This window comes from Corvus brachyrhynchos, unplaced genomic scaffold, assembly GCF_000691975.1.
Source record: "Corvus brachyrhynchos isolate BGI_N302 unplaced genomic scaffold, ASM69197v1 scaffold5, whole genome shotgun sequence".
NCBI classification, from domain to species: Eukaryota; Metazoa; Chordata; class Aves; order Passeriformes; family Corvidae; genus Corvus; species Corvus brachyrhynchos.
In genome coordinates, this window is record NW_008238321.1 from 13,196,196 (window position 1) to 13,210,074 (window position 13,879).

General features: G+C 39.4%; 1 protein-coding gene across 2 annotated transcripts in view; it reads right to left on the reverse strand.

Annotated features, from left to right (window-relative positions):
• CUNH16orf45 (chromosome unknown C16orf45 homolog) overlaps positions 1-13,484 on the reverse strand; it is a 37,266-nt gene extending 23,782 nt beyond the window's left edge. The window contains exons 1-3 of one of the 2 annotated variants that reach the window (XM_017734230.1): positions 13,477-13,484; positions 4,581-4,584; positions 773-896 (exon numbers count right to left, since the gene is read on the reverse strand). In XM_017734230.1, the coding sequence (XP_017589719.1) occupies positions 773-876 (104 nt within the window). In that variant the 5' untranslated portion in view covers positions 877-896; positions 4,581-4,584; positions 13,477-13,484. Of the gene's footprint in view, positions 1-772; positions 897-3,528; positions 3,548-4,580; positions 4,585-13,476 lie in introns of those variants that run through there. The other variant, XM_017734231.1, reaches the window with a different exon arrangement.
• Between the last annotated feature and the right edge of the window lie 395 nt (positions 13,485-13,879).

Here is a 13,879-nt window from a genome sequence, read left to right on the forward strand (position 1 = left end):
GAAGTTCTTGGCCTGTCGGCAAGTTGTCTCTGACCTCGGATACTCAGAGAGGACACTTCAAAATAATACATTTCTTATTAATAAGCTCTGATCTTCTAAATTCAATGATTTAGGAATATTAACCCTATTGACTTCATCATCAGAATTGGATTAATATTCATGAACCTTCAGTGAGGCTCCTATGCCTGACCTTTTTGGCAATTTTGAAAATCCCTCTTGGAGTATTCCCATTTAATTTGATACATCAGAAAGTGTTTTGTGTTCATAACTTAATGGCTTCCATTTAACAAATGTCAAATCTTGGCTGCTATTAGTGCAGAACACAGTGTGCTCTCCTGTGACATGAACTGTCTAAGACCGCTGATGAAGTAGGAATAAAGCCTGAATTAGGTTAGACTGTGGAAGCTTCAAATCCCCTACCTGTTGATATTTTGTTCAAACATCCTTCCCACAAAGGACTGAAATCAGGTAAGAAAATATGCTCCATAGACATATACTTTGCTACAGTTTCCTTTTGTAAGCAAGAGATCTGTTTTATGTACTCTGCAAATTGTGCTGAATAAAAAAAAAAGGTGCTGAATTAAAAAAAGGTAATTTCCTTTGCAACTACAAAAATCATTTCCCAACGGCATTTTGTAAGTGCTCACCTAACTGGGATGCTCTTTATCTTTCTCCCTTTTAAAATGTCAAGCAGATAAAAGTAGTCTAAGTACCATTCTTTCCTATTTTGATTAATTTTGCATAATGTTTTCCCAGAAGGATTGATACTTACATAAACCTGAGTTCTGATTCTCTTCTGACTAAGACTTCCCGAAGTCTCTGGATCTTTGCCATCTCGAGCTCAATTTCCTCAGGCATCATTGTTGTTTCAGCCATTGAAATGATGTCAAGTTGATCTGTGTGTGGAAGCAGAGAAAATTAATTAAGCCAGTCAGACTGTCTTAATGGTGTTTTTCAGGAATGTAAATTAAATCAGAGCTACCTAACTATGGAGTAATTAATTCTAACTGAATGCTGTGTTGACTGGTTTCTCTATTTTTTTGGTTATTACTTCCAATGTAACTGTTTAGAAGTGGAAGGCTCCGTAAGCCAAAGTGACAATCATTTTGTTAGTGAGGCTCGACCGTTCCTCTAAGGAATCCCAACCCCATACACAGCTACAGCCACCATTCCTTAACTGGTATCACCACAAACTGACTGCTTCAAAACTCTCTCAGAGCAATTACTTGCAGCTCTGAAGAGTCCTATCTCGGTGCAGGCAATGTAAATCCATGAATGTTTCCCATCTTTAACCCTTCTAACTCTCCATGCCACTCCACTCTCTTAGCTTGACTCAGAGCTAAAGCCCAGCCCTACCAAGAGGAGCCAAGGATGTGATCAGAAATTATGTAGGGCCTCATCCTGCAAGGGGCTGAGTGCCTCTCACAGGGACATCACAATTGGTTGAGGAGATAAAAAGTACTTTGCAGTAATAACCTGGCAACTGGTAAGGCCATGGTGCTTCTATGATTATTTCTACATAATTGATGAATTACCTCTGTAACCCAGAGAGAAACAGGGCTGTGAACTGTGCTCCCTGAAGGTAATTTATATAAGATGGGTTTGGAAAAAGAGCCGCTTGGCCTCTAGAAAAATCCATTCCAAAGGTTCATCATACTTGGCCTTCATTTAAACAAGAATTTAGAGACTGAAAAACAGGGTGGCTGCATATTTTGGAGATATATTCCTGAAAGAAGGCCTGTTTTAGCTGTATTGATTTGAAAAAGGGAAAACAGAAAGGTCAAAATCTACTCAGAATAATTATCCAGAAAAGAGCAGACAAAAAGCATTAGAAAATAAGCTGTTCAATAATTAAGAGGAGACTAATCTGAAGTCCCTCATGACAGATTAAGCACAGCTGAGCAGAATTTCTGACAGAAGCTTGGAGTAGGAATGAAACTACAAAATCTCAACAAACAGCCCCTGTATGAGCTTAGTTCATGGTTCTCCCAAAATGGAAGCAAAGGAAAAACATTCTATGCTATATAAACATACACTATTCTATTCTATATAAACATATACTATATAAACAAAATATAGTTCCCTTGTATTTAAAAATAGGTAAAAAAGATATTTTTTTAAAGTTATCCTGCTAGTATTATCTGCAAGTTTTGACTTCATTTCTTAACAAAGAAAGTGGGGAAACAAAAAAACCCACTTTTTTTTTCAAGATAATCTTGAGAAAAAGCAGTGGGACAAATTTTGAAATGTCTGTCATGAGAGAACAGCCATGTTTCAGTAATTGTTTTTAAAACTCAAATTGCAAAACTGGTTTGTAAAGCAAGGCTATCTTGTGTGTCTGAGCACACAAATGATGCCTGTACAGGATGGATTTCCCTATTAGAAACCGTTGTATTTGTTGGGGTATATTTAGCTGATGTGTAGTCTAAATGTCATGAGGTTCCCACAGGCCCACCTCTCATTTTCACTGCTTGCCAAAAATACAAGCAGGAGATGGGAAGTTATTCTGATGCTACCACGAATTAAAGCCAATAATACTGGTAAACAGAAATATAAGCCATAAATAAATTACACATACGTACATATTATAAAATTAGTTCTCAAGAACTCAGAAAACAGAAGGAAAAAAAAGTAACTCATTTACTTGCACTCTGCAGCTCTAGCTGTAAGTGCCCTAGTGACACCCCTCGCGTGGGGTCAGCTTCCACCTTGTGATTTCAACAATTCAGGAACAAACAAGCCTTATGCCCTGGTGATGTGCTTAAAGCCAGCACAAGAATTAGGGTGTCAGGCAGAAGTCTTCTCTGACCCCTTGCACAACAGTCAAGAGATTCTCCTTCACATCCCACTCAATGTGTGCTTGAACCAGAGAAAGTATTTTTGAAAGTGATCCAAAATTATGCAGTGTTTCCAAAAGAATTAAAACTGCAAGCAAGGCAGCAGAAGTTTGAAAGTGGAGGGAAATAAATATAGAAACAATTAGATATTAGCTCACAGCTTGTTCTGCAAACTCAGAGATGTGGCTGGAACAATGGAACGGAGCACAGGTGTAAGGACACTGCCCCTGAAGAGGCCAGGTCAGGATTCCCACCTCACCCCCTCAGCATTGTGATCCTCACAAACCACCAGCCTGTTTGGGGCTCAGTTTCTCTTCTAACATTGTGGATAACTGGCCTACCTGGCAGCAGCTGTGCTGAAGCATAACTAATTATTTTTCATGAAATGGTTTGAGGTCCTGGGATGTGAACCACTTGGGAAGAATATGTTAACATCATTGAGCCTTTAAGTAAAGCTCTCGCTCTGTCCCAGTGAGGAACGACACCTCTAGTGCCTTGATACATGACTTAGAACAGCTTCACACTGAAGTCTCTTACGTTTTCAAAAAAGAAAGAATAAACATTTCATTTTATTTAAAGCAGGTATGCAGTAGTCAACTATTTTTTTAGCATATATTGTTATTAAGCTTTTTTCCTGGTAATGATACAAAATTCATAAAGCAAAAGTGGAGACAACACTGAGATTACTCACAGCCAGTGACAGGATGAAACTGTTTTGTCTGTTCTGCAATGTCCGGGATAATTTTCAGTGACAAAGAAACAAGTAAAAATATATTACTGTATGCACAAAAAGATATTAGCACAAAAATAATTACTATACGGAAATAAAATTATCAAGCTATTACATATAGTGAGAGTGACTGAAGAGGTAAACCTGAAGTTATTTATGCATAATTTTGCTTCAATTTAAATGGAGACTGCTATAATTAAACTAGGTATTAACTTAATGATCACATTTTATCCTCAGTGTGCCAGCCAGAAATAGAACAGTAGCCAGCTATGTTTAAAAGCAACAAAAAAATAAATTGCCTATTAAGTCAGTAAGTGCAAAGAAAACTTTAAAAGAAGCCTGAATTGACACAGTGAGAAATGGGAGAACGCTTTACACACGGTGTCAATAGTTTCAGACCAATTGGTAAGGAGTGCTGTAATTAATTATCAGCAAAGGTCCTGCTGCTGTCATGGATGGTGGCCCCACAGGAGGAGCTCCCTGTGCTCTGCAGCCATTAGTGGTTTAATTGTCATTGGGGGGGTTCTTATTATTGTAAACATCATGGAGAAGGTTTGGTGTATCAGTAATACAAAGGGTCCCAAATTTGTGCTGTAGGAACCCAAAACAATGTTGCTGCTACTCTGGTGCCAACCGCACACTGAGCTCCATGAACACCTCAGGCACTTGCAGGCGACCTGCAGCACGAAGGCAGGAAAAGCTCAGGGAGGAGTTGCCTGTGGATACACAGCAAGCATAGGGTCTGCTGGATCAGAAGTCTTCTCAGGACAATGTTTATCCTTTTCTTGTTTATGACTATTGCTGTTGGAAACTCAGTCACTCAGCCTTCAAGAGTCATCTCAGTCATTCAGCAAGCGGTGAGCTCTAGCACAGGTTAAGAGTAATGGCCCCGCTCTCTACCACTTCTCTTTTTCATCTTTGACATGGGTGAACCATCCTAAATGAGACTGTTTGTTCAACCCATGACTGCTAAGAGCTCTTTAAAGGATGGTAGTACAGATAAGCTGCATGACTTCTCTAATGTGGATACCACTCAACAGCAAACCTGCTCTTCAGCCCACTCAATTATGGTGCTCCAGTTGAAAATTATTTTAAGTCATTGATCTGGACTGGACTTAAATTGCGCAATTTGAGGCCTACTTCCACTCCTTTAAATTGTCCAATAATAAGATAATCCTTGTTAAGAAAATGTTAATGGATAAGTTTTGTTCCAAATCCGGGTCAGCACTTTTGGGGCTTTTTCAAGAATTCAGTAAAATTCTTGAGCTAATCCTTTTTCACTGTAGTATATTAAGTGCTAATAGAGCAGAGTGCAGCAAGTAAACTCTTAATGCTACTTCACATATCAAAATCAAGACTTCCAAGACCACTATTGGTTGATGAGACAAAAGAGGAGTAAGCAGGAGGCATAGGTCAGAAGTGGATGAAGAGAGAACCAGCTAGTGCCACTTAAAACCAGCATGCTTGGTGGAAATTGAAATAGTTGCATGACGTGAAAATATTGTTATAGTTCAAAATATTCCAGATAAAAATATGTTCATGTGAAAAGAATCAGATTATTCCTATCATTTGTCACTAGCATGTCACCTGGAGGCATGAATGGCTAGCTTTGCAGCCAGGCCTTTTACTATACCTTTTGTTGCTGCCTCAGAGTTGATTTTTTTTTCTGTTTGATTTAATCCTTCTGGTGCAGGATGTAGTGGCCAGTAACTAACCTGTGTAGGAAAAACTACATTTAATTGCTTAATTCTAATCTAGCTTGCTGCAGCATTCTATTAGTGTGAATCCTAACAATTACTAAATTTGGCATGTGTGTGGCACAGTATTTATTCAATGCTTTATGATGTAATTTCCATATAAATACAATACAAACAGCTGCAATGTATTTTGTTCCTGGATTGCCTGAGAGGCTGCAGTCTTGCACAATTCAGAATGGGTAGACTGGGGGAAAGGGAAAAAAGGGGCAGTACCAGGGTGGCAGTGAGCTGACTGTTGTGGCACTGAGCACATCCCACACTTCTGCTGGTTTCACTGCCTGGGCTCACATGGTTTGGACACAGGCAGTGGTCTGGCTTTGGAAAACATCCCAGGGATGTCCTCATCCTGCTGCAGAATACAGTCCAGAGTTCATTTCAGGAGTTCTTTCAGAAATGCTGTAATCTCCTCTTTTCCCTCAAGGCAATCTCTTCCCTCTGCCTGTCAATTTGCTCTCCTGTTTCATCTCTTGCACCAAGAACAGGTTGGTGATGGCAGTGAATTCAGTAAAAGTTGGGATGGTGCTGCTGGTTGCATCAGCCCTCAGTGACCAGCTTATAGGCTGCACTGAGGCAGCAGGAGCACAAATACCTGATTAGTTTTAACACTGTGGAAAAGTAATCCCTAAAGACAATAGGAGTGTGCAGAGGCTATTACTGGAGGAGCAAAAAGCTAACGTTCTACTCCGGTCAGATGTGCAAATGTTCTCAGAATCACTTTGCTTCCACTGGCATCAATGGCACTGAATAAGGGAGATAGCACAGCTGAATTTTGCCTCTAGCATGAAGCTGAATTTTTTTTCTTATTATTGTGGCTGTTATAATTTTTGAATACTTACTGATACTTCTCCACGAATGGAGCAACACATTTAAATTTTGGGATCTCTGGCACGTAGAGCTATGAACTGCACTTTGGGCTGATACAAGGAGCACACCTCCTTCACAGGTAGCCAGATGTGCTTTGTCCCTGCAAGCAATGGTAGCCAAAACTTTCTGACACAACTGTGCCTGCTGGAAAATGCCAGAGAAGTGGCATTCAGAGTATTTGGGGGATAACATTGGATTCAGTACATTTACTATAAAGTCAAAAAGAACCCCTCTGTGCAAAGACCCTTGTTTCCTTTCAGTGCATGAGGATCCAGAGCAGCCTTGCACTTCTGGAAATGTTAAAATTCCAAAAGTAATCAGAAGTTTCAACTGCAATGCAGCTCCCAAGTGCACAGGGGGTAATCTTAGAGCCCTGAGATATTGGCTATAACCAGGCATCAAAGCTTCAAATATTTTTGCCAGACAGCAGGGCAGCTAGAAATCCCAAAGGTGTTTTTTTCACATGCTCCATGTTTCAGAGTAAACCTCTGGGCTGGCTGAGTCCTCTTACAGCTTGGCTTTGCAATAGGCAGCTGTGAAATCTGGCAGCTCTAGGGATCCTCTTTGGCAGGAAGAATCCAGAGATGCCTACTGAACGCTGATTAAACACCAGGATCTCTGGGAGTGTCATGGTCATCAAATATCCCTGCTTCTCCAATGTCATTTGGAGAAGGAGAAGAAGTGGGGGACTTTTCTGATTTGTGGGGAATTGTGGTACATCTCTGCTTCCAGCAAACCTGAAGCACAAAGCACCGGCGACCTCGGCTCTGTGCTGTGCTGTGTAAAGATCACTTATGTTCTGGGATAAACTGCTGGACTTGAGCAGTCCCTCACATCTGGTCCATTCTGCAGCTCCTCAGGCAAGAGATCAGAATTTCATGTCTGTAGAGAGACATATATTATTAATTTTTTTCTCTATTCATCTACCTCTTCTCATTCAAAAACCACCACAGATCATTCTGTTTGCCATATCATTTCCTCCCAAGAACTACTAAATCATCTGCTGTCACTGGTGATGGCTCTGTTCTTCAGTCAGCTGTGGTCTGAGTGTAATATATATTATATATATATTATAATTATTCTAATTGTAATTATAATATTGGGATTTATTTTGTCATGAATACTTTTTTTTTTAAATTATCACAGATTTACAGCCCAGACATCTTCAAACATAAGTTTCTACTTCAAAAGTATCTCACTGACACTCTACCATATGACCCCATTTTAAAATTAGGTGAGCAGAGAATATAAAAAGCACAGCGTGCAATTGCCCACTGCACTTCTAGAATCACTGCCCTGTCTGTTCCATATCTAAGAGCCTCTGGTTATAAAAAGATTCTTTTAGTTGCTTGTCCTGTATATTCTTGTTCTTATCTCCAAGCTTTGACCTTCTATCTTTTATTATTTACCTTTGCAAGAAAGCCTGTTGGCAGCTATCTATTCTTTCCCATTTCAGGCTTTTGTATACTTGGTCTCACTGAGATTTCTCTTGAAATACAAATGCCACATTCACAGTGTTGAATGTTAACTCCTTCCTCTAACTCTGAAAGTCCTTTTGGTTCCTGTGGTATTAAACTCAAAAGTACTGCATACAATGACTCCTGTCACATCTGACTGAAGTGCCTGCAGTTGCCCACTGCCCAAATAAGATTCTCAGTTGCTTTCCATCTTTTATGCTGTACTTCTGTAGAACAAGTTGCCATGCACTGAATAAAGCTGGTTTAAAAACTGAACCTGAAAGAGATCCTGCTTTGAGTTTTCTCACTGAACTACATATCCCCATGCAGAAATAGACAGTCAGTGCTAAAAGTGATTGCTAATTAAGGATGGTCTTCAGTACTTTGCTAACTACAAGTTTTACAGTTAAATGATTGTTCCAACTTTTGAATTTAGGGACCACTTTCTGCCCTTTTTCCCTATTTAAATATATATACTAGCACAAATCCATAGTGATAAGATCAATAAAGATCTTGCCTCTTAAAAAAAAGCATCAATTTATGCTTGCTTGTTATCCTGTAAAATTTATAAGCAGTAATTATTCTTTGCTTTGTTTTTTGTCAGTTTATGGCAGTTCCAGTTTCCTAAGTGGGTAATTATGCAACCCTTTAATCTTACACTTCCCCCAGGAAAAAGATGTCTCTAGTCTTGAGAAACTGCTTTGTGCACAGAAAGCTTCATCTTGGTTGTAATGATATCCTGAAAAAAACAGCTCATCTGGCAATAGTTGTTCATCTTTCCCTGACAATAAGGATCCTGTGAATCAGCACCAGGCTGGAGTTCTTGTAGAAATTTAATGTCATGCATAGGTCTTAATGTGATATTCAGACTTAACATACCTCATACTATGCTATCCTATATTGGGATTATAAATTCCATTTCTTCTACCTTGCCCTTAAGCTTTCAGATTCCAGCATTCTCCTGACTTCTGATGCTGTCAGCCTTGTGGTACTCATCTCCTTGTGGTGAGGGAGACAGGTGCTGTAAACAGCTCAGCTACTGTGTATTGCAGGCACAGTAGGTCAGACTCAGGACGTAGAGAAGATTAATTTGACCATTATCTGGGGCTTTAAGGTAGGATTTAGCTGTTTGAGGTCCAGTGTCCTCTGCAGTCAGACACTGCCCCTACAGACTGCAGACTCCTTCTCCATGCAGGAAGTTGTAAGGATCCATCCTGTCAAATTAACCTATCCCTTCAACAGAGTGCTCCATATCTGCTTCTATGTTCCTCCCTCTGGATCTAAGGGCGCTTGTGTGTGCAAGGAAATGATTCAGTACAGTGGGACAATGTGCTACCTAATTATCTCTAACTACAATCAGTTCCAGCTGTAAATCTGTGTTTGATTTGGTGCTGGTTTGTAGCAATATCAGTATGATTTTCATGGAGGTGTTTTCTACTACTGAGAGTTCTCCTGGCTTTCTCTATTTTCATATGTCTTTGATTTGTATCTCACAATACTCTGGATAGTCCCCTAAGCAGTCAATTTTAGGGGGAGAGGGAGGACTCTTCCTCAGTAGCACCCTCTCTTGCAGTAGTTTAAGAGCTAATACAAAACCATATTTACAGATCAGGAAACAGGATTTCAACACTCTCAGCAATAAATGACCAAGAAGTCAGAACTTAATATTGAACTAAAGTTTCTTTGAAAAGATAAGACAAAAGCAGCTTCCTATTAAAATCTTTGCATAAACAATGAATAAAAGCCCCAGGCCTGATTTGATTATGCCATAATATTGTCAAAAATACAGATTTTATTAGTGTGATAGAAATTTGCAGGAAGTGCTCCTGATGTAAATAAATTCAGGATATGCAGAAGTATGTCTACTAAGATAAACTACCCCCATGACACTTACAGGTTGGATCTTGAAAACCCTTAGGGGTTTTGACACTCCAATTACAGGGTTCAACCTTGCTACTTTGATGTTGATTCCAAGACTCTGTTTGGGCAATTTGCATGCCCCAGCCAATTTCCATTCAGTCAGTGATAACAAGGTTGCACACATCTCTTCAGCTGGTTAGAGGGCAAATGCATAAAAATGAGGAAAACAGAACCATGAAAACAGCAAAGGGAGTTGGAATTAATATCTCTATAAAAACCTTTTTAAACTCAAGTCCTATTGAATTAAAAAACCCCAGACACATTATTCATGGATTCACATCCAATTCTCCACTCAGCTGAAACCAAATCCTGTTTTAATATCAGCTGCATCTTTGAGTTGAGACAGTTTTCAAATATCCAGATTCTAAATTTAGCAGATTTAACTTTTTTTCCTTATGGTGACTGTGATAAGGTCACAACAGCTCACGCCTTCAGATGCAAGCTGTCCTGCAAGTGACTGCTCAGTAGGCAGCTCAGGATCATTTCAGTATAGTTCCTATCACACATTAAACATAAATATCAAGCAACACAGTGGGTCTTTACTGGTGCCTCAGAAATCCTGACAGAGTGCAAAAGGATTTGCTCACATACAGAAATTTTTCAAGCAATTCCAGCACAGTGGAAGGGCATAGTCACGACTGGTGCCATCACTTCAGAGCCCAGTATTCCGCATCCCCAGGGCCTGAACTGAGCCACAAACTCTCTTCAAGACAACTGCAGTCCATTTGCAAAATAGCCCATGATATCTCATCCAACCATTTCTGTTGTGCATAAAGAAGGATTAAGTGGGTTTGAGTGGGATTTAAAGAAAAGCTGTCCACATAATTAGGTCTGCAGAGAATTATGACAGACTTCACAAAGTACTATACTTGAATTGCGCAAGAACATTTTCCAGATTTCCTACTGTTATTTCCAATTTAAAATAAACTCTAGTTTGGGTACCAGTACCACATTCCTTGTTTCCAGATGCTCTATGACAACAGGATTTTTCACACATTTGGCTGGTGACTTTAGGTGAGGCGTGAAAGCAATTTCCCCCAGACCACACTACATGTCAGTCTGGAACTAAGCAACCTAATTTGTCTTGATGTAGCTGCAATAACAGAGTGGCATTTTTCCACCTCTTTCTAGATGTACCACTGTGTATTTCATCAGGGATTCTCCTACTGACCTAACCAGATGGAGAGGTGCCCCCATTATCCCAGCAAGTCTAAAACTAGATGCTTCTCCTAATGTTCTGTTCTCCTGGTTCCTCACTCTTCTCTCTGCCCCTATACACAGATAAACAAATAAATAAATCTCTGCATGCGAGACAAATCAGCTAATTTCTCATGATACTGTTTCATATACCACATATCACAGACTTAGAGAAGATTTTCTTAATTACATACCCAGTCTGGAATGTGTCCCATTTAAAATGCTGCCCAGAGAAATTCTCAATACCAAGGTAATATGTGACCTCGTATCTCATATATGAACTCTCCCCGTTTTGCAAAAATCAGTATGTGTGACACAAATACTTGGTGTAAAGTTGAAGGTCTCCTATATGAGAAGTCACCTTTCTTACGAGGCAGGTGTTTGAAAAAGGAAATTTTTTTTCATCTGAGCCAAGAATTTCGTCTCAGTGCATCTCCACTTCACAAAGCGTGAGATCAAGATTTTTGACATATGCTGAACATGCACTTCACCAAGAATTAGCCACCACAAATCCAACGCATCAGAATCCTGTGTTTCTTAATTTGAAATTCCCTGTTTAAGAATTAAATATAAGCCTAAAAAGAGCTAGAAACAAATTTGTCATTCAGTGAAATATTGGGATGCCACCAGCATGAAATCTGTTGGTTTCTTAAAATGAATTAAGCTAAATTGCTTCCTTTTTTCTTCCTCTTTCCCCCTCCAGTAATCTTTCCTATTTGATTCTCTGGCTTTACAATGAGATGTTCCTAAAAACACCTATTAGGTGTTTATCTCCCTTGTTGCTATATGAAAACTTGCAACCAGAAAAGAAAATAATATTGACTCTATTCAGGAAGTGTTATCAGATAGACTGAATAGACAAAACACATTCACTATAACCTGTCTCAGATCACTCTTCGTACAGTAAATTCTACAGGATTAAATAATTAATTTACCTTTCATTTGTAGTTTTAAGCTCTGTTTACAAATTCTTACATTTAATGGGCATTTACTTGTAAAAAGGAAAATAAAAGCTCCATTTAATTATTTCCTCAGAACTCATTATGCAAAGTTAACCTCCTGAATTAAGTAAGCTGTTAGTGATGAATCTCATTTTTACAGACCTTTATCTGAATTATCTTTGACCTAATTTGTGTTGATGCAGACTGGGGTATAAAACAATGCTCAAGTACTGCTATGAACAGTTCATGCTCTTTTATTTGCATCTGTTTGCACGTTTTTCAGCTCATTTGCAATATTGATTCATTTAGAAAGATACACATCTCAAAACAACCATCCCCCATGCTGCCTGTTTCTTTATTTGACTCACCAGCAAACACCCATTTATCCTAGCCAGCATCTGATAATGCCCTGGGTTAGCCCACAAAAATGTCATTGCTATCCAGGCTTCTTGGATAGCCCACAAAAAACTCATAACTGTTATTAGGGGAGGATGTTCCACAGGACCTAGAAACTGATGAGAATCCTGATCATTTGTTCTAGTAGAGAGAGTGGTTTCTGGCTTGGGTATTTTGTCTTTCTACCATTCCAGAATAAGGAAACCTGGGAAAATTATTAAAAGGATATTCCATGAGATGGGATCCTGTTTCTTGCTCTAGGTATATTTCACTCCTGCAAAGGGCAGTGGATGACCCCCTTATAAACACACAGATTATTGACTTCTGAGAAATATCTCTTCTCCCTCGTGATGAGTGAATGCAAACATGCTACAAGGACAATATTTTCTTTGCTGTAAATACCTATATATGCGGAGGACTCACTGGAGACAGTTTTTTCTTGCTTGCAACACAGTTGTGTAACACCTTCCCAGCATGAAAATAGTTACGTCAGGTTGTAACTGTTAGCCACTGTTGTGGCTAACCACATAATTTTAAAACAATAAAATTAAGTGCTATGATTTTCTCCACTACAAGAATATTTTTACAAAGATATTTTATATCCAGACTGTTCTACATAAAAGGTAAACTCAATAAATTATTTCTCCACAACTCCTGAGGGAAAAACTCACATCAGCTACTATGAAATGGCTGCAACAAAAAACTGGGAAGATGCTTGAAAAAAAGCTTTGCCTGGGTAAGATTGATGTTGGAAGAGCTCTTGTACATGGTCTTTGTTTCTGATAGGGAATTACGCTGACATTTCAGCTCTCTTGCAGGATATCTCTGCTGAACAGACATGACTTGGACAAGCTGAGAGTGCTTTTCATGCCTTAGGTGTGGTCTGTCCAGCCCTCAGATCCCTGCAGCTTTGCACACACAAACCCAGGAGCAGGAGAGCTGTGGTTTGAGTCATAGCTGTATTTTTTTTTCTTCGAATGAACATAGGAGATGAGGCAGAAAGCTGCAGTAAAGACAGGAGGAATCAAGGGGAGGGATGAATTAAGCTCAGTCGTTCATTCTAGCACATCATGCCTGCATATCAAAGACAAGATTGAACGTAGTGGAAAATGTTGCTTGAGCCAGTACAAGAGCTGGCACCCATCCCGCCCAGGGAGTATATGGAAATGGTTTCATAACATGTAAACCTTGAAATAGGCCTTAGTATTCCCCTCCTCCCCAAATTATTGTCCAAGCACCACTGTTACATCCCTCTTGAATACTTTTTTCACTTTATCAAGAAAGAAATTAAAAGGAACACACTGGTCACTGGCTGCCTCCAGGTACCTCAGTGCTTCTCACACCACAAGCACTGTCATTTGTCCTCACTCCAGTGACCCCCAGTGCCTCAGAGGCACAGAAAATAACATCCAGAAATCAAACTGCATTAGTTACCTCTTTCTAGAGGTCTGATTTGTGAGAACGGGCATTAGCTTTCCTAGTAGCTCTCCGATTACTTAAAGACAATGCAAAAGAGTCAGGAGTTGAAAGTCCTAAAGTAACCAGCTCTTGGTATCTGCTCAGGTGTGCAGGACAGAGGAACGGACCAAGTGCTTAAAATAATATTTTATTTTTCCAAATAAACCTGTGTGAGATGAAAACTTGCTTGACATTTACATAAACCATGATGCTGACAGTGCAGCTGCTATTGGATTTCCACAGTCCTTTCACCTTTCCCCACGATGCTATGAATTGAAAATACAACCTTATGCACTTTAAACAGCAGTTTGTCCTTCAGAGA